The 19,762-nt window shown below is 42.0% G+C and overlaps 1 protein-coding gene across 1 annotated transcript; it reads left to right on the forward strand.

The window, feature by feature from the left end:
* Positions 1 to 414: 414 nt before the first annotated feature.
* lrit3b (leucine-rich repeat, immunoglobulin-like and transmembrane domains 3b) lies at positions 415 to 19,557 on the forward strand. Its single transcript, XM_055645338.1, has 4 exons — positions 415 to 530; positions 4,842 to 5,311; positions 11,160 to 11,465; positions 18,485 to 19,557. The coding sequence occupies exons 1-4, from the start codon at positions 415 to 417 to the stop codon at positions 19,531 to 19,533; spliced, it is 1,941 nt and encodes a 646-aa protein (XP_055501313.1). The 3' UTR covers positions 19,534 to 19,557.
* Positions 19,558 to 19,762: the final 205 nt, after the last annotated feature.

The following is a 19,762-nucleotide window of genomic DNA, read 5'->3' on the forward strand; positions in this document are numbered from 1 at the left end:
TTCAGGCATGCATCAGTACTTTGTGTCCTTTTGGGTAAACCAGCATCTGCAGTTCTTTGTGTCTACGTGGAACTAGTGTGAATGGGTGCTCGATGATCAGTATGGACCCGGTGAGACTTTGAAAACTGATAACTGAAGGTACTGTAACAAATAAAACAAAGATATGTAATTACAAAACAGCGCCACACGGAGATTATTTACGGTTGGGCAATGGAACAACATCTCCCTTAAGTACGTTCATCTGAAAACTAAGCTCTTCCCAGCGATATCTGAAGGTTGCATGACCTACAAGTCTCAGCTAATCTCCTGTAATCCTCTGTTACCGGCCTGATCCCTCCACCTATTGAAACAGAAGATGTATGAAAATCAGGACTAAAAGCTTTATTTTGCACCTAGTTTTGTCGACTTTGAATCATGTATTTGCTTCCTATCTTCCTCCTGTGGGCCACAATATGTCAAGAAGTATCTTCCTTCTGTCCTTCCCAATGTACCTGCTCTTTCCACGGTAGAAGTGATGGCACCGGGACTAGGTAAGTCAATTAACATTAAAGAGGTGGATAGAAATAGTCCCACGGTTTGCTGCCGATTTGTAAAGCAGGTCAACAAATTTGAATCCACAATTTTTTTAACTAACCAGGAATCGTTGTCAAAATCCACAATAATAATTTCCAGTATTGGGATGGAATATATTTCCTTGATGCTGTACAACACTGCGAGATTATATCTAATCCTCCTTGTAAAGTGCCAGTGAATATGCAATAATTTCTAACGTGATTGATTGTAAAAGTTACTAATGGTTAACACAATCCCAATAAACCAGGTGTACGTTCCTGATTCTAAGAACTATTGAGAAAGTTTTAAATTTTAATTGTGTGGCAAAGTCACACAGAAAACAAAACCAGACGATTAAATGGGAAATGCAAAAGTCTTACAAGGTTGAGCATTATACAGAAGATGCTTTTTATCAGTCAGCTTGCCCGTTTTAAATGAATGGCATTGGCCACACTAGTCGGTGCAATTACAGGTAGTTCTGCTGTAATTTTGCCATTGCTTTCCAACAAAACCTTGTGTCATTACAAAATTGTGTTAGAAAAACAATGATGTCAACGGGGGAAAGGGATTAGGGGCAGGAAAATTTCAGACGTACCATAACAAAGTGCACGATTTAAAAAAAGTATTGTTAATAACTTTAAGTTTACTTTTGTTACTGGAAGCTAAAAATACTAAAGGCTATATGTATAGCATGGAACTGCAGGTGCTGGTTTAAACCAAAGATAGGCACCAAAATCTGGAGTAACTCAGCAGGGCAGGCAGCATCTCTGGAGAGAAAGAATGGGTGATGTTTCAGGTCAAGACCCTTCTTCAGACCCTAAAAGACTATATGTATCATTGTTTAATATAGTATTACACAAGTATCACTAGAAATTATTGCTTATCAATTTAAAAGGCCATCTATGGTGAAACCTGTGGTCTGTGCAGAATAAGAGACAATGGTGTCTGATTATTGCAAAGGTTAAATAAAAACATCTTTTGCATGATAGTCTACAAGATTACGCAAGTGATGGGGTGGAGTGTGTGTGTCATTGTGGAACTCAATAAAATATTAGTTAGGCCACTGTCAGTGAATTGTGTCTAATTCTACTTTTGGAAGCACTACGAGCGATGCAGATATGATTTAAAGATCGTTGCCAGGATTGGAGATCTTTGATCGTGAGGTGAAATTCATCAGACTCCTAATTTCTGTGTGAGAAGGAAGACTGAAAACAAGTTAGTTGAGATGGATGAAACAGTGAAGATAAACGTTATATGGCAAGAAACAAAACACTGCAGATGGTTTAAGTTTATTATTGTCAAGTGTACTGAGGAACGGTTAAAAGCTTTATTGTGCATGCTGTCCAATCAATCAGATAATGTTATAGATAAATTGAATCAATGCAAACTCAAGTACAATTGATAGAATGAAGGGGAAGAAACAGAGTGCAGAATGTGATTCTCGGCATTGTAGCACACCAGTTGCATAGACGGAGTCCAATGTCCACAATGGGATAGAGGTGAATTGAACAGTACCCTTGCTCATGGAAGGACCATTCAGAAACATAGAAAATAGCTGCAGGAGTAGGCCATTCGGCCCTTCGAGCCAGCACCGCCATTCAATATAATCATGGCTGATCATCCAAAATCAGTACCCTATTCCTGCTTTCTCCCCATTTCCCTTGATTCCATTGGCCCCAAGAGCTACATCTAAATCTCTCTTGAAAACATCAGAAATCAGGAGTAAAACCATAAAATGCTGTAAGTGCTCAGCAGTTGATGCAGCATCTACGGGTAGTGAAACTGAATCAATGTATCATGATTTGAATCTTGGTGAGAAATGTTAGCTGTTTCTCTTGCCAAGGATGCTGTCTGACCTGCTGAGTATTGCCAGCATTTTTCAGTTTTATTTTGGAAAAGGAGAAATTTGTTTCTCCCTGAATGTTGATAATTAGTGGACTGACATTTTGGTCAAAGGGACTTTAGGAAAGTCTGAAGAAGGGTGTCGACCTGAAATGTCACCCATTGCACAAATGCTGTCTGTCCCGCTGAATTACTCCAGTATTTTGAGTCTATCTTCGGTGTAACCCAGCATCTGCCGTTCCCTCCCACACATTAGGAAAAGCGTTGTAAGGTCCAGAATGTCTTGAAATAGTGATCAAGGCAGTAACAATCATCACTTTATAAAGTGGTGAAGTATTTGATAAGCTGCATAGCTTTCAAAAAAGAGCTCTTCTACCGTCGCCTCTGCCTCACAGCTTTCAAAAAACAAATAATAATAATTCTTCAGGGAATGGGGGTTCTCCTCCTCCACCATAGATGAGGCTCGCACTAGGGTCTCTTCCATACCCCGCAACACTGCTCTCTCTCCCCACCTTTCACCCCACCAGCCGTCACATACAACAAGTAATCCTCCGTCACCTGTTTCGCCACCTCCAACGTGACCCCACCACTCGCCACATCTTCCCATCTCCCCCCATATCTGCCTTCCGCAAAGACCGCTCCCTCCATAACTCCCTTGTCAATTCTTCCCCGGGTACCTTCACCGTATCACCCCCTCCCCGGGTACTTTCCCTTCCAACTGCAAGAAATGCAACACTTGTCCCTTTATCTCCCCTCTCGACTCCATTCAAGGACCCAAGCAGTCGTTCCAGGTGCGACAGAGGTTTACCTGCATCTCCTCCAACCTCATCTATTGTATCCCGCTGCTCTAGATGTCAGCAGATCTATATTGGTGAGACCAAGCGGAGGTTGGGCGATCGTTTCGCCGAACACCTCCGCTCGGTCCGCAATAACCATCCTGACCTCCCGGTGGCTCAGCACTTCAACTCCCCCTCCCACTCCATATCCGACCTCTCTGTCCTGGGTCTCCTCCATGGCCAGAGCGAGTAACACTGGAAATTGGAGGAACAGCACCTCATATTCCGCTTGGGGAGTCTGCATCCTGGGGACTTGAACATTGAATTCTCCCAATTTTGTTAGTCCTTGCTGTCTCCTCCCCTTCCTCAGCCCTCCAGCTGTCTCCTCCCATCCCCCAGCCTTCGGGCTCTTCCTCCTTTTTCCTTTCTTCTCCCCGCTCCCCCCACCCCCGATCAGTCTGAAAAAGGGTTTCGGCCCGAAACGTTGCCTTTTTCCTTCGCTCCATAGATGCTGCTGCACCTGCTGAGTATCTCAAGCTTTTTTGTGTACCTTTGATGAGCTGCACCCTGCAACATTCCACATTGAGAAAGGGGAGTGGGATTAACATATAATGGTACTTTCTTCTCTGGTGTGGCGAAGATAGTTAAATCATCTTTGTGCAGTAATCTTTTATTATTCTATGTACCATGGTGCATTTTATTTGTGACCCTTTATTCAGTGTAAGAAGTCTGGCCAAAGCTCGAAGTTGATGCCATAAAACTATGAGATGATAAATTTGAAGATTCATTACAAACGCATTTACATTATTCAATTTGGAACCAGGATCTGACATCTCAACAAACTAAACTTTAAAAGTATGAGCTGGGAGATGGAAATGGAAGAAAACAAGAGTGGCTAATTGAAAATACACACAAACAACTGTAAGAGCTTAAACAATAGACAATAGGTGCAGGAGTAGGCCATTCGGCCCTTCGATCCAGCACCGCCATTCACAGTGATCATGGCTGTTCATCCACAATCAGTACTCTGTTTCTGCCTTCTCCCCATATCCCCTGGCTCCGCTATCTTTAAGAGCTTTATCTTACTCTCTCTTGAAAGCATCCAGAGAATTGGCCCCCCACTGCCTTCTGAGGCAGACAATTTCACAGATTCACAACCCTCTGTGTGAAAAATGTTGTTCTTCATCTCCGATCCAAATGGCCTACCCCTTATTCTTAGCTTCTGTAGATACCTGTATTTAAAGAGGAAGATATATCAGATTCAGATTCAATTTTAATTGTCATTGTCAGTGTACAGTACAGAGACAACAAAATGCATATACAATAGTTAATGCTGGTATTTTACAGAGACTATTAAGCTATTTTATTTACCAAACATGAATATATAATCTAGTAATTTCTGGAGAATAAAATGCACTCTAAAGAAATAATGACCGATATTATACAAGAGTAAAACAAAAATGCATGTGTTTTTAATAAAAAATACAAAACAAAAGTAGAATATCACTGAGATGTCAGAAGATGGAGCAAAATATATTTAATAAAACTGAAGTTAATAAATACAACAGAACCACATTAAATTCTTGTTATTTATTCGTTTGTCAGGGTTAAAGTGAAATAACATGAAAGATGTCCAGAAAAATACATATTTAAATCACTTTGTTTTTACAGGTCCGTATTATGCAATGACCCAGATATGTCCGAGATCCCCGTCAATGTACCAGTGGATACTGTTAAACTTCGAGTTGAGAAGACTGTTGTCCGCCTTCTGCCACGTGAAGCATTTTATTACCTTGTGGATTTAAGATATCTTTGGTTGACATATAATGCCATCAACTCCATAGATCCTCGTAGCTTTTACAACTTAAGGGAACTACATGAATTGCGCCTGGATGGAAATATGCTGTCAACCTTTCCCTGGGAGTCACTGCAGGAAACGCCAAATCTTCGGACCCTCGACCTGCACAATAACAGGCTGTCCAGTATCCCTGCTAATGCAGCCCCGTACCTCAGAAATGTAACCAACATCGATATTTCCAGCAACAAACTGACTACATTGCCGTCTGACTTGTTGGACCTCTGGCCAGCTTTCTCAACGCACCAAATGGTCGAACAAAATCCAGCACAGAGAGTGATCCTAGGTATGTTCTATTCGATGGTACAATAGTTGACGATCTATTTGCTGCACTACTGAATCCACAGTTGAGTTAGGTCATAAGATCATCAGGAATAGGACTAGAATCTACTCCGTCATTCAATCATGGCTGATCTATCTCTCCCTCCCAACCCCATTCTCCTGCCTTCTCACCATAACCCCTGACACCTATACTAATCAAGAATCTATCTATCTCCGCCATAAAAATATCCTCTGATGAAGCAATAAAATGCAGAGGGAAGGGTCCAGTTACCGTTCCCACCAAGTCCTTAGCTGTAAGGCCAGCGTTGAGGATGTACGGACACTGGAATAGAGTAGTCAATCTTGTGAGATAAGCTAAGGGGAAATCATAACGAAAGGCAGATACTGGAAATCTGAAATAAAAACAGAAAATGTTGGTAACATTCTGTAGCTTAGGCAGCATCTGTAGAAACAGATGTAACATTTCAAGATGAATGGTCTGATACATGACCTGATACATTACCCCCTTGTATCTTTCCACAGATGCTGCCCGATCTGCTCTTACCAGCCGTTTCTGCTTTTAAAAAAGCAAATAAAAATTTGATTCATTTTATTTTATCAGTTAATATATATATTTTTTTTATATGGAACTAATTTGTTTTGTGATTACATAGAACTATTTAAATAGCTTTGAAATATTTCTATCAGAGACAGTATAAAATTGTTCATAAAGCCACTGACAGCGGCAAGCTTTTGGTCTTTAACTCCACATTGGCTGTAGATGTTTTACACAAGACGGTTGAAGGTTTTGTAAAAGGCCACAAAGTTTGCAAGATCAATATGCTGGAACTGGCAATCCAGAAAATGTAATGTGAACCAGGGTAATGGATAAATACGGCTTAGTTCAGTGAAGGATGCATCTGATGGAGTTTAGTTTAGTTTAGAGATCGGCATGGAAACAGGCCCTTCAGCCCACCGTGTCCGCACTGGCCGTCAATTATCTGTTCACATTAGTTCTATGTTATCCCATTTTCATGTCCACTCCCTGCACACTAAGTGCAATTTATAGAGGCCACTCAACCTACAAACCCGCACATTTTTTTGGGATGTGGGAGGAAACTGGAGTCCCAAAGCAAGTCCACATGTTCAGAGGGGAAAACGTGTAAACTCCACACAGACAGCACCCATGGTCTGGATTGAACCTGGGAAGCTGGCAGTGTGGGGCAGCAGCTCTATCAGCTGTGGTATTGTTCCACACAATTATGGGTGGATTGGAAAAAGTAACAATTAAATGTAAAATAATAATACCTATATTTAGTGAGGATTTTTTGAAGACCAATTAAAAATGAAAATGCATTAATCAACACTTTTTTTCCCATGAATTTACCCCCCTTAAATAAAAGTATAAAATCAATCTAATTAAAAATTAAACATATTTTTAAAATAATATATGTGTTTAAGAAAGAACTGCAGATGCTGGAAAAATCGAAGGTAGACAAAAATGCTGGAGACACTCAGCGGGTGAGGCAGCATCTATGGAGCTGAGGAATAGGCAACGTTTCAGGTCGAGACCCTTCTTCAGACTGATGTTGATGGGGCGAGGAGGGGCGGGAAAAAGTTAGGAAGAGGCAGAGACAGTAGGCTGTGGTAGAGCTGGGAAATGGAGGGAAAGGAGGGAGAAAGCACGGACTACCTGAAATTGGAGATGTCAATGTTCATACTGCTGGGGTGTAAACTATCCAAGCGAAATATGAGGTGCTGCTCCTCCAATTCACTCTGGCCATGGAGGAGGCCCAGGACAGAAAGGTCAGATTCGGAATGGGAGGGGGAGTTGAAGTCCTGAGTCACCGGGAGATCAGGTTGGTTATTGCGAACTGAGCGGAGGTGTTGGGCGAAGCGATCTCCAAACCTGCGCTTGGTCTCACCGATGTAGAGCAGTTGACAACTGGAACAGTGGATGCAATAGATGAGGTTCGAGGAGGTACAGGTGAATCCCTGCCTCATCTGGAAAGATTAATATATTCAAATAATATGTCACTTTACACTGAAAAATATAAAAATTTGTAGATCTAATTTTTAACAATTTGGTTGTGCCAAACTCTCACCAAAACAAGCACTGTGAATATTAATGGGTTTAACAAACACAATCATTTGAGCCTGAAGAAGGGTCTTGACCTGAAACATCACCCATACCGTCACCCCAGAGATGTTGCCTGGCCCGCTGAGTTACTCTAGCATTTTGTGTCTGTCTTCGATTTAAACCAGCATCTGCAGTTCTTCCGAAAAGAGAAGAGTATGTCCCATACATTGTATACTTAAACCTGCAGAGAACATTTTTACAAAGTTCTACCACAAAAGCAGATTTTTTTTATTTTTTATGTTTTGGTTGAGTTAGGAACATTGTCCAGGAATTCAAGAACTCTAGATCTTCTTCAAGGAGTTCAATGCAACTACAGTTAAATTAAAAATGTAACTTTCCTGCGTTGAACCTGAAGGATGTAGCTCTAACTCAATCCTTCACTAAAATAGCCATCTAGATCAGTGTTTCTCAACCTTTTTACCCTTGCAGAACCCTTGAAATAATTTTCATGTCTCAGGGAACCCCTACATAAAAATTACTAAATAACGTGGGTGAATGAGGGACTATATCTGCACGCCAGGAAGCACAGACAGGGCTGATGGAGACCATGCATGCGTCTGTACTCGAGTGAGTCACTTGATGATCAACGAATCCGTCACGTACAGCTGATGTCCACTGACCACTAAAGGCCATTTCACACTGGCACCGTATAGACGTTGCTAAATATGGCGTCACTAAATATGCCAAATAAACATTGCGAAATATACCGAACGTCTATAATAAAATTACGAATATGAAATTAAACACAAAAATGACTCAAAAAATGCATTTACATATGATTAGCCTATTTATCACAATTTATCTCGAACCCCTAACGACATCATGCGGAAGGCTAGCGTTCCAGGAAACCCCGGTCTAGATTGGAATAAATCGAACAAAAATGATGGGCTATTGTACTTGTTAAAGGATGCAGCTATGGTCTGTTTTCCATTCCATCTATATACTTATAAAAATCTTACCTTGCATGTCTGTCTGTCTGTATGTATGTATGTGTGTATGTGTTTTTTTGTATCTTCATCAAAACGAGGTAGCGCTGAAAATTTTCCACATTCTCACTCACATTTTACCCGTCCACAACATAATCAGGTTCCCTTCAGATTTGATGCTATATTTCACCAATTATAGTTATTGATGATTAAAGTTTTAAAAAGCCCAACTTTGAGAAGAATAATTGTGACTCTGCTTTGAGATTTTTCTGGCACCTTCCAGTGATGACGTCACAATGGCATCTCACAGTCGTACATTCACAATGGGATCTCATTTACATACGCTGACAATGACATCACAATGGGATTGTAGCCCTTCTAGCTCAAGCAGGTGCAAATGCATTTTCCTTAAAGTTGCAGTACACTGATTTTTTTTTTAAAGTTTAAAATGAGGGAGTGTGAATAAGGCAAAAGGAGCAGCCCCTGCGCAGTTGGGGGCTATTGGTGAGTGGTGCAATAGGATTCGTTGGGGCATCGGGTGAGTGGTGGAAACGGGTTTTGTTGGGGGAACGGATGAGTGGTGGATTATTGCGTTGGGGGAAAGGGGCCCAACGGGTCCCACTTGGTCCAGATTTAATTAAAATTGTAATTAATTAAAAGGCAGGAGGGTTCCTTTTCAAAATTGCATGTTGATCCATTGACCATCTGCTTGATGCTCTCTTCCGGTGATCGACAGCACACCCAAATATTCAACAATATGATTGGGTCTTAAATAGAATCCTTGCCTGTCTAGCTGCATAGTTTTAAAAAAAAATGCTTCTAATTAACACAAGCAATTATTTGCCCATTGCGATAGCCTGTTTCTAAGTACTTTTCTTATTAAAAACTAAATTATAAACAGTACTGAACAGCTGTGTGTGTACATGTGCATGAGTGTGTATGAGCCAATACATCAGCATGTGTGTGTACGTATGTATGAGATGAGTGTGGAAAATTGGATTATACCTCGTGCCTTTATTTACTGTCCCAGGTCTTGTTGCTTCTTGTAGTTTGGTTTCAAGTGTACTCATCTGCAGGGACCCTGATTTTCAACACATTTCCAATGCTACTGCAGTGCAGGCTACTCTCAGCGTAACGGAACATCTTTAACCGCCAGTGAGATTATGTCTCCAAGCTCACAGTCAAAGTTGCCAATGTTACTGAATGTCGATCAATATCGTGGACATCCATAAACATTAAAAATCATATTAGACTTTAGAGATACAGCACAGAAACAGGTCCTTCGGGCCACGGTGTCCACGCTGACCAATTATCACCCTTCACCCTTGTTGAACCATTGCAGAAAATCAGCTCCTATCTATTTTATTCAAGTTAATGAACTGACCCAGCTGTTTTCATCTAATTTGAGCCTTTACCATCAACCAACCCCATTCACAATAAAACATCTTGAAAATACAGGTTTCGTCTCTATCATATTGAAAATTAGTTTACATAAATACTTTAGAAACAAATGAAATTCCATTAACTGTCCATTTGTTGGGCTTCTCCTGTGGAATAAAATAATGATACAATCTCCATTAGCGGTGTGGGGCTTCTTTTGTGGATCATTTAAAATAAATTGGATACATATGGATGAGAAGGGAATCTCTAAATGCAGGCAGGTGGGCTAAGGGGAAGCATTTTTGAATAGGGCCGAATGGCCTGTTTCCGTGCTGTAATTATTATATGTTGTTATATGTTAAATGGTCTTGCTGGAAGCTTTGAATAAAGCTTTTATTATATGTGGTAGCTGATGCCTTCCAATGGCAATATGGGGAAGATTGCACAGTATTCCACAATATCGAGCCTTTATCACAGTGAGTGGATCATCATGAACATCTCCGCTTCCTCGTTCTCTGTCTTCCATCTCAGCTGTTGACTGCCCACCCAGTCTCAGCTCTGGGAATTGACTATTTCTGCAGCAGACCCCATGAATCTTAGCTGTTGCGCAAAGGTAGAGTTGCTGCCCCACAGTGCCAGAGACCCCGGTTCGATCCTGACTATGGGTGCTGTCTGTACAGAGTTTGTACTTTCTCCCCGTGACCTGCATAGGTTTTGGCCAGGAGCTCCGGTTTCCTCCCACACTCCAGGTTTAAGAAGGAAGTGCAGATGCTGGAAAATCAAAGGTAGACAAAAATGCTGGAGAAACTCAGCGGGTGAGGCAGCATCTATGGAGCGAAGGAAATAGGCAACGTTTTGGGTCAAGACCCTTCTTCAGACTGAGTCAGGGGAGAGGGAAACTAGAAACGATGAAACTATGAAACGATGCAAAGAACAAATGATTGAAAGGCATGAAAAGAACAAATCATAGCCAGCACCGATGATCAAGGAACGGTGGAGCCCACAATGGTCCATTGTTGGCCGTGGAAAAGACAATAACGAGGGTATTTTCCGCCCACAACAACAAGCCAGTCGTGACACACTGACTCTGCAAAATCTTGAAAGCAATTAAAAAATATATCACTTTTCCGCAGTTTTGGATGTCCTTTTCACATCTCAGCTACAGCTTTTTGATGTTTATCCAATAATTTAAGAATGTCTTGGCAACAGAAAAATAAATCACACTTGTTAATTGGGTAGGATAAAATAATCTGCAATGATAAAACATGGTTGATGCTTACTACAGGATATTTACATTAAGTTACAGGTTATGATTTGAGTGAAGTTTTTTGGAAAAGTGTTACAAGAGGAGGATTCACATTAGAGCAAACTCGCACGTTCATGCTTTAAAAAACAATAATGGCCTAAAACTCTTTCTTTTCTTTTAGGTTTCCAAGACAATCCATGGTTCTGTGACTGCAGGATATCAAAGTTAATTGAACTTTCAAAGTGGGAGGAACCAGCAGTCGTTCTCATGGACCCGTTGGTGACGTGCAATGGGCCTGATGATGTTGCAGGTGTTTTATTGCTGAGGGTTGAGCTTGAGCGGTGCATCAAACCATCGGTCATGACTTCAGCGACCAAACTGACTTCGCCACTTGGAAGCAATGTCTTACTCCGCTGTGATTCAACTGGATACCCCACCCCGAGACTGATCTGGTTCAGAGCAGACAGCCTACCTGTCAACAATACAGGTAATCCATTCAGCTTAGTTTAGTTTAGTTTTGTTTGCAGATACAGAGCGGAAACACCGGGTCCGGCCCGACCAGCGATCCCCGCACATTAACACGATCCCACACCCACTAGGGACAGTTTTTTACATTTACCAAGCCAATTAACCTACAAACCTGTACGTCTTTGGAGTGTGGGAGGAAACCAAAGATCTTGAAGAAACCCACGCAGATCACAGGGAGAACATGCAAACTCCGTACAGACAGTACCAATAGTCGGGATCGAATCCGGGTCTCCGGCACTGCATTCGCCGTAAGGCAGCAACTCAACCGCTGCGCCACCGTGACCATGCTAAAGCTATAAAGCTTATAGAACGTGAAACAATGCCGCACAAGAACAGGTCATTTGGCCCATAATGTCTGTGCAGAACATGTTTGCTTGCACATATTCCCTATCCCTCTATTCCCTGCAATCCATGTGCCTACCCAAAAGTTTATTTAATGCCACTATCGTATCTGCTTTTACCACCAACCCCACCAACACATTCCAGACACTCACCACCATCTGTGTAAAAAAAATGTTGCCCTGCATATTTCCTTTAAACTTTACCCCTTTCACCTTAAAGCTCTTTCCTCCAATCTTTGACATTTCCACACTGGGACAAAGTGTTCTGTCTATTCTAACTGTGCTTCTTATAATTTAACAAACTACTATCAGGGCTGCCTGCAACCTCTGCATTCCAGTGAAAACAATCCAAATCCATCCACCCTCTCCCTGTAGCTTTCCAATCCCAGGTATTATTCTGGTAAACCTCTTTCCAAAGCATCCACATCTTTTCTATAGTGGGACGACCAGAACTGCATGCAACACTCCAAATGCGGCCTAACTAAAGTCTGACAAATCTGCATCATGGCTTCCAGATTCTTATACTCAATGTTCCCGACCTATGAAGGCAGGCATACGGTATGCCATCTTTACAACTATCTATTTGCGTTGCCACTTTCAAAGAGTTTTGGACTTGGAACCCAATATCCCTCTGTGTATCAATGCTGTTGTCATGCACGTTTTTTATAGTGCATTCTCACCTTAGGTTTAACCTCCCAAAGTGCAACAACCTCACACTTGCTCGGATTAAACTCCATCTGCCATATCTTCGCCATTTCTGCTGCTGATCTATATCCAACTGTGTACTTTGACAGCCTTCCTCGCAGTCCATAACTCCAGCAATTTTGGCGTAATCTGAAAACTTACTAACCAACCCGACAACATTTATGTCCAAATCATTTATATATATACTAGACCAAGTGCAGACCCGTTGGGTCTGCTCCACCAACGCAGCCGTTCCCTACCCGTAGCCCCCACGGGAGATGTGGTCCTCCAAGTCAAGCCATTCCCGCAGTCAGCAGTGTGGCTGTTTCTAAATGGCGTCTTTGAGGTGAGAGGTGGGTGCCAGCAGCCGTTATGGTCGCTGGCCAGCAGGAGGCGACAAAATGTGTGAGTGGGGGGGGGAGAAGGATTTTATTAAAAATGTGTACATAAACACGATGAAGTTTAATGAGGAGTGGATACTTGGAATGAAAAGTGAAATCTCTACCGAAATGGAAAAAATGTTGGCGTTTCTGGGTCTGGCGTTGGCGTAGCAACGAATCAAAGGCTGGCAACCACAAGTCAGGCAGAAACACAGCCAGCCAGCCAGCCAGCCAGCAGCCACAGAGTTTTAATATTATATAGATATAGATAGATATCACAAATGACAGAGATCCCACCAAAGATCTATGTGGAACTCCACTGGTCACAGACCGCCAATCTGAACATTATCCTTCTCCACAAGTTTCTGTTTTCTATCACTAAGGTAGTTCTGAATCCATATGTTAAAGTCACTGTTAATCCCATGCATCTTAATCTTCTGGATTAGCCTACCATGGGGGACTTTATCAACCCATTCTCTTCCAAGTGGATGTAAATTCTATGCTGAAGAATCATCCCCAAAACTTCACTATCACTGACGGAGGCTCACCTGCCTATAATTCCCTGGATTCTCTTCATCTTTCCTAAGCAAAGTAACAACATAATCTACTCTCCAGTCATCTGGAACCTCGCCTCTGGCAAGGGAAGACACAAAGATCTTTGTCAAGGTTCCTGCAATCTCATCTCTTGCCTCTCTTAGTAACCTGGCATAAATCCCGTTAGGTCCCGGCGATTTATTCACCTTAATGCACTTCAAGAGTCTCAACACCACTTCCTTATTAATCTCAAACTGCCCTTGCATATTCGTTTAGTTTAGTTTAGAGATACAGCACGGAAACGGGCCCTTCAGCCCACTGAGTCCGCACCGATCAGCAAGCCCTGCACATTAACACTACCCTACACTCACTAGGAACAATTTACACATACACCAAGCCAATTAACCGACAAACCTGTAAACCTTTGGAGTGTGGGAGGAAACCGAAGATCTCGGAGAAAACCCACGCAGTCACGGGGAGAGCGTAAAACTCCGTACAGACAGCACCTGCAGTCGGGGTCGAACCCGGGTGTCTGGCGCTGCAAGTGCCGTAAGGCAATAAATCTACTACTGCATGAAATTGTGCGAATCAAGAAATAGTTTCAACACATTTCTGTGTATATATTACGACTGCACGGCTCACATTTTCTTGGCATCAGTCACACACATGACATCACGTCACCACTTATGGTTTTGATTACTGGTGTCATTTGGATTTTTTTGGTGTAATTTAAGGCCGTTGTTTGTACACATAGAAAATGTCAATTAAAGGGTTGGCGTTGTGACATTGTTGTCTGGCACACAGCATCTGCCAGTCTCAGAGCTCACACTTGTCCTTTCATTGGTTACTGGCTACTCATACTATTCATCTCTGGGCTGTGTGCTTAACTACTGTTTTCCAAATTCACTGAAAGACACAGCAGGAAGGTCAGCCATAAGTCTTTATATCAGTCACCGTGAAGTCTCACAGTGCCATCGAGTCACTTACATGTGCGGCCCTTGGGCAGCGGTAGAGTTGCTGCCTTACAGCCCTTGCAGCTCCAGAGACCCGGGTTCGATCCCGACTACGGGTGCTGTCGGTACGGAGTTTGTACGTTCTGCCCGTGACCAGAGTTCTCTCAGAATTCTTCGGTTTCCTCCCACACTCCAAAGACGTACAGGTATGCAGGTTACACAAAAAAGCTGGAGAAACTCAGCAGGTGCAGCAGCATCTATGGAGCGAAGGAAATAGGCAACGTTTCGGGCCGAAACCCTTCCTCAGACTGGATATGCAGGTTAATTGGCTTGGTGCTTGTGGAAATTGTCCCTAGTGTGTGTAGGATTGTGCTGGGATCATTGGTTGGCTCGGACCCGATGGACCGAAGGGCTTGTTTCTGCATTGTATCTGTAAACTAAATGTGCGACTTGGTCAGTACACTCTATAATGTGACACACAAGGAAGATCATTATGTCCCTTTCCCCTTGGTTTTCCTCACCTCTCTGATGGTCTTTCATGCAATCGTTTAGCTGCCAAGGGAAGTGTTCCTTGAAGGTTTGATGCTCTTTACAAGCAACCGTTTGAGGACTTCTACTTTAGTGTGGGATTCTACATGGATCTCACCAAAGGATTATCCAAAAATACACACAAAATTGCTGGAGTAACAATGGCAGCACCTCTGGATATCCAATGTATTTATGGCCAATTTCACTTACATTTGCAAGGAATTGGATACCACATCGGTGTTACATTCAACAATCGAGGAACATTCAAAAACATGTTACACATTTACTGCCCAAACTACTTTTCTAGTCAATGGAAAGAAAATCAGATGGTTGTAAATGTGTTTTAGCTCATGTTAGCCCATTACACCCGGGGATCAATTTGCACCCACTTTGTATTGAATTTCTCCGTCATCATTCACGGAGGATTGCTGCCCTCTGTCTCAAAGCAGCACAATTATTTATTTGCAAGAAATTGTCAACAAACACATTGATTATGTGATTGAAAACCTCATAGAAGATTGTTGAGTCACAGGCCCTTTGGCCCATCTCGTCAATGCCAGCCAAAATGCCCATCCAGTTCAGTTTAGTTTAGTTTATTGTTACGTGTACCAAGGTACAGTGAATAGCTTTTCGGTACGTGCTAACCAGTCAGCAGAAAGACAATACATGATTACAATCGATCCATTTACAGTGTATAGATGCATGATAAGGAAATAACATTTAGTGCAAGATAAAGCCAGCAAATCTGATCAAGGATAGTCCGAGGTTCATTGAAGAGGTAGATAGTAGTTCAGCACTGCTCTCTGGTTGTGGTAGGATGATTCAGTCGCCTGATAACAGCTGGGAAGAAACCGTCCCCGATTCTGGAGGTGTGCGTTTTCGCACTTCTATACTTTTTGGCCGATGGAAGAGGGGAGAAGAGGGAGTGGCCAGGGTGCGACTGGTCCTTGATTATGCTGCTGGCCTTGCTGAGGCAGCGTGAGGCATAAATGGAATCAATAGAAGGGAGGTTGTGCGATGGTCTGGGCTGCGTCCACAATTATCTGCAATTTCTTGCAAGCCCCATATGTGTTTGCATTTGACCCACATCCCTCTAAACCTTTCCTATCCATATACCTTTCCGATTGTCTTTTAAATGTTATTATATCTATCTCAAATACTTCCTCTGATAGCTCATTCCACACACACACACACCACCATTTTCACAATCAGAATCTAAATCTCCATAAAATGAGTGTGCAAGACCGAAAGTGAAATTCTCCCACCTTATAAAATAGGGGTGGGTTATAGTTTGCAACATATATATTCTGTGCTTATTAAAATAATCTTTTCATGTACTTTTTCATTATAAAGCTTTACGTTATTGTCTAATTATACCAATTGGAGTTCAGTTATTAACAATAACACCACACAAAGTGTTTATAATAAAAATCTGTCCTAACTCTGTCCGCACCGACCAGTGATCCCCACACATTAACACTACCCTACACACACCAAGGACACTTTCCACTTACACCAAGCCAATTAAACTGCAAACCTGAACGTCTTTGGAGTGTGGGAGGAAACCGAGGATCTTGGAGGAAAAACCCACGTGGTCACGGGGAGAACGTACAAACTCCCTACAGACAGCACCCACATTTGGGATTGAACCTGGGTCTCCGTCACTGCAAAAGCTGTCAGGCAGCAACTCTACCACTGTGCCACCGTGCCACCCGATATATGCTGGATTCCAGAAAGAGATGTGGACTAGCAGGATCTAGGTAGCACAGTTAGGAGAAAGATAAATGGCAAGCACATTTCCCTGTGGGAAATACTAATCACTGAAGGTTACCAATAGACCAGGTGTTTCTGTTTTCAGGGTGGAGTGACTTTCATTGTTAAAGCTCTCATCACTGATCAACATCTCTGCGGCTAAGTTTAGTGTACAGAATTAGGTTGCATTTAGGCAGAGGAGCAGCTCCTGTGAAGAACTACGCCATAGATGTATAAAATTGTAAAATGAGCTAGATTTGGTCAGCAAGGTCAAAGTTATTATTGCTATTGCATTAAATGACTCTCAAAACCTTGAAGTACATGAGGAGGATGCTATTAGAATGCAGGGTGACTTGGACAGGTTGTGGGAGTGGGCAGATGCATGGCAGATGAAGTTTAATGCGGATAAATGTGAGGTTATCCACCTTGGTAGCAAAAACAGGAAGGCAGATTACTATCTAAATGCCATCAAGTTGTGAAAAAGGGAAGTGCAACGGGATCTGGGGGTCCTTGTTCATCAGTCTATGAAAGCAAGCATGCAGGTACAGCAGGCAGTGAAGAAAGTGAATGGTATGTTGGCCTTTATAACGAGGAATTGAATATAGGAGCAAAGAGGTCCTTCTGCAGTTGTACAGAGCCCGAGTGAGGCCACACCTGGAGTATTGTGTGCAGTTGAGGAATTTGAGGAAGGCCATTCTTGCTATTGAGGGAGTGCAGCGTAGGTTTACAAGGTTAATTCCCGGGATGGCGGGACTGTCATCTGCTGAGAGAATGGAACAGCTGTACTTGTACACTCTGGAGTTTAGAAGGATGAGAGTGGATCTCATTGAAACATATAAGATTGTTAAGGGCTTGGACATGCTAAAGGCAGGAAACATGTTCCCGATGTTGGGGGAGTCCAGAACCAGGGGCCACAGTTTAAGAATAAGGAGTAAGCCATTTAGAACTGAGACGAGGAAACACTTTTTCTCACAGAGAGTGGTGAGTCTGTGGAATTCTCTGCCTCAGAGGGTGGTGGAGGCAGGTTCTCTGGATGCTTTCAAGAGAGAGCTAGATAGGGCTCTTAAAAATAGCGGGGTCAGGGGATATGGGGAGAAGGCAGGAACGGGGTATTGATTGGTGATGATCAGCCATGGTGGCTTGAAGGGCCGAATGGCCTACTCCTGCACCCAGTGTCTATTGACTATGACCTTGAATGCTGCATATGCCTTTCCAATCTATATAATTGTGATAATAAATTTATTAACCAGATTGTTTAAAATGATTTTATTCTTTCATTATTGTATTGCCACTGACTTAGAATTGTTTTTAAATGCAAATTTAGTTAGTGAAATAATATGTGTAGAAAGGAACTGCAGTTGCTAGTTTATATTTGAAGAGAGACACAAAATGCTGGATTAACTTAGCGGGTCAGGCAGCATCTCTGGATAAAATGTATGGGTGACTTTTCGGGATTGAGACCCTTCTTCAAGCCATCACCCTAGAAGGGTCCATATCCAAAACGTCACCCATCCTTTTTCTCCAGAGATGCTGCCTAACCAGCTGAGTTACTCCAGCATTTTATGCCTATCTTAAGTGAAATAATATGATTTGGCTGGTCAAATCTAAGAATTTGTTTATTAATAAGGGTACATTTCATTTAGTTTAATTTTGTTTGGTTTAGAGTTTACTCTGGTTCAGTAGAATTTAATTATAGAACTACTAAAGTCCTTGCTTGGAAAACCCATTTAAAAATGTATTAAACTGAGTAATATTTTATTGCGTTAATAGTTTTTTACACTATATTTAAAATATTCTTCCCTTCAGTCATACAAGAATCGCCAGCAGATGGGACGCGATGGTCGATAATAAGTTTGATGGGCATTTCCTACAAGGATGCTGGTGAATACACATGTAAAGCAAAAAACTTGGCAGGAACCGCAGAAGCATCGATCACTCTTACTGTTGTAGGAATCTTTACCACAGCTCTCCCTCAAAGGAAGACCCTTGTAAACAAACTTAGTTTGGAGAAAAATAATTCGGTTCAAGTGAATGAGGAACAAAAGATTGGAACCTTGACGGCTGAAGCTCCATCATCCACCTCCACTACCCCTGGGGATAAGAGAAAAGTCCCACCTGTGGACCAAGCCAAGGCCATGGCGGATGAAAAAAAGCTTCCTAAGGAGCAAGTGGAGGGAGATTCAAACAAGGTAACCCAGCAAGCCAATGAAAACAAGAAAGAAAGTGGATTTGTGAATGCCACGGTAACAACCCAACAAAATGTTATCATTAAAAATCTGCGAGTGATCAGTGAGACGGATCAGAAAGTCCTTGTGACCTGGAAAGCTTCAGATTATTTAAGCAGTACAGCCTTGAATGTACTCTACTCAAGATATGGTGATAAGCATGTGCGGAAAATGAATGTCGAACCTGGCACAGGCAAAATCTCCATTGGAGGACTGACACGCAGCACAAAGTACACAGTGTGTGTGTGTCCAAAGGGAATCCAACCCAAAAAAGAACAATGTATCATTTTCGCAACAGAAGGAGAAATCAGCACAGGGAGACATCAATCACAACTGATCATTATTGCTGTTGGTGTGGGGTGTGTTTCTGGAATAGGTGTCATTTTTGCACTGTGTTCCGTGGCCATTAAAGCCCATTGCAAAAAGAAAGACCCAGCAGAACAAGAGCTCATTAAAGATTCCTACGTACAATTTGAAAGAGTGTCCTTCAAACCAGAGCTACACACGAGAGTGAATGAACTGTGGACTCGTCGTGATACTGAATCACAAAGACTATTACTCTCAAGATCCAGCATTGATTCACAAATAACCTTCAAAAGTGACAGTTCCAGGTCCGAGTACCTTTGCTAATTTGTGATGCACCAATGTACAGTGTAATAAATATCCATGAAATGTATGTAGGTTATTCTTTATTGGCAAGGTTTACATTTATATAACATCTTAGTTTTTTCAAAGAATAATTAATATTTAAAATCTTTCATATTGAATGTCAAAACTTTGTAATAAAATGATAAGAACATTTCTTGAGTCTTTTGTCTAGTTTAATTTAGAGATGCAGCGTGTAAACAGGTCCTTTGGA

This window comes from Leucoraja erinacea, chromosome 1 (assembly GCF_028641065.1).
Source record: "Leucoraja erinacea ecotype New England chromosome 1, Leri_hhj_1, whole genome shotgun sequence".
NCBI lineage: Eukaryota > Metazoa > Chordata > Chondrichthyes > Rajiformes > Rajidae > Leucoraja > Leucoraja erinaceus.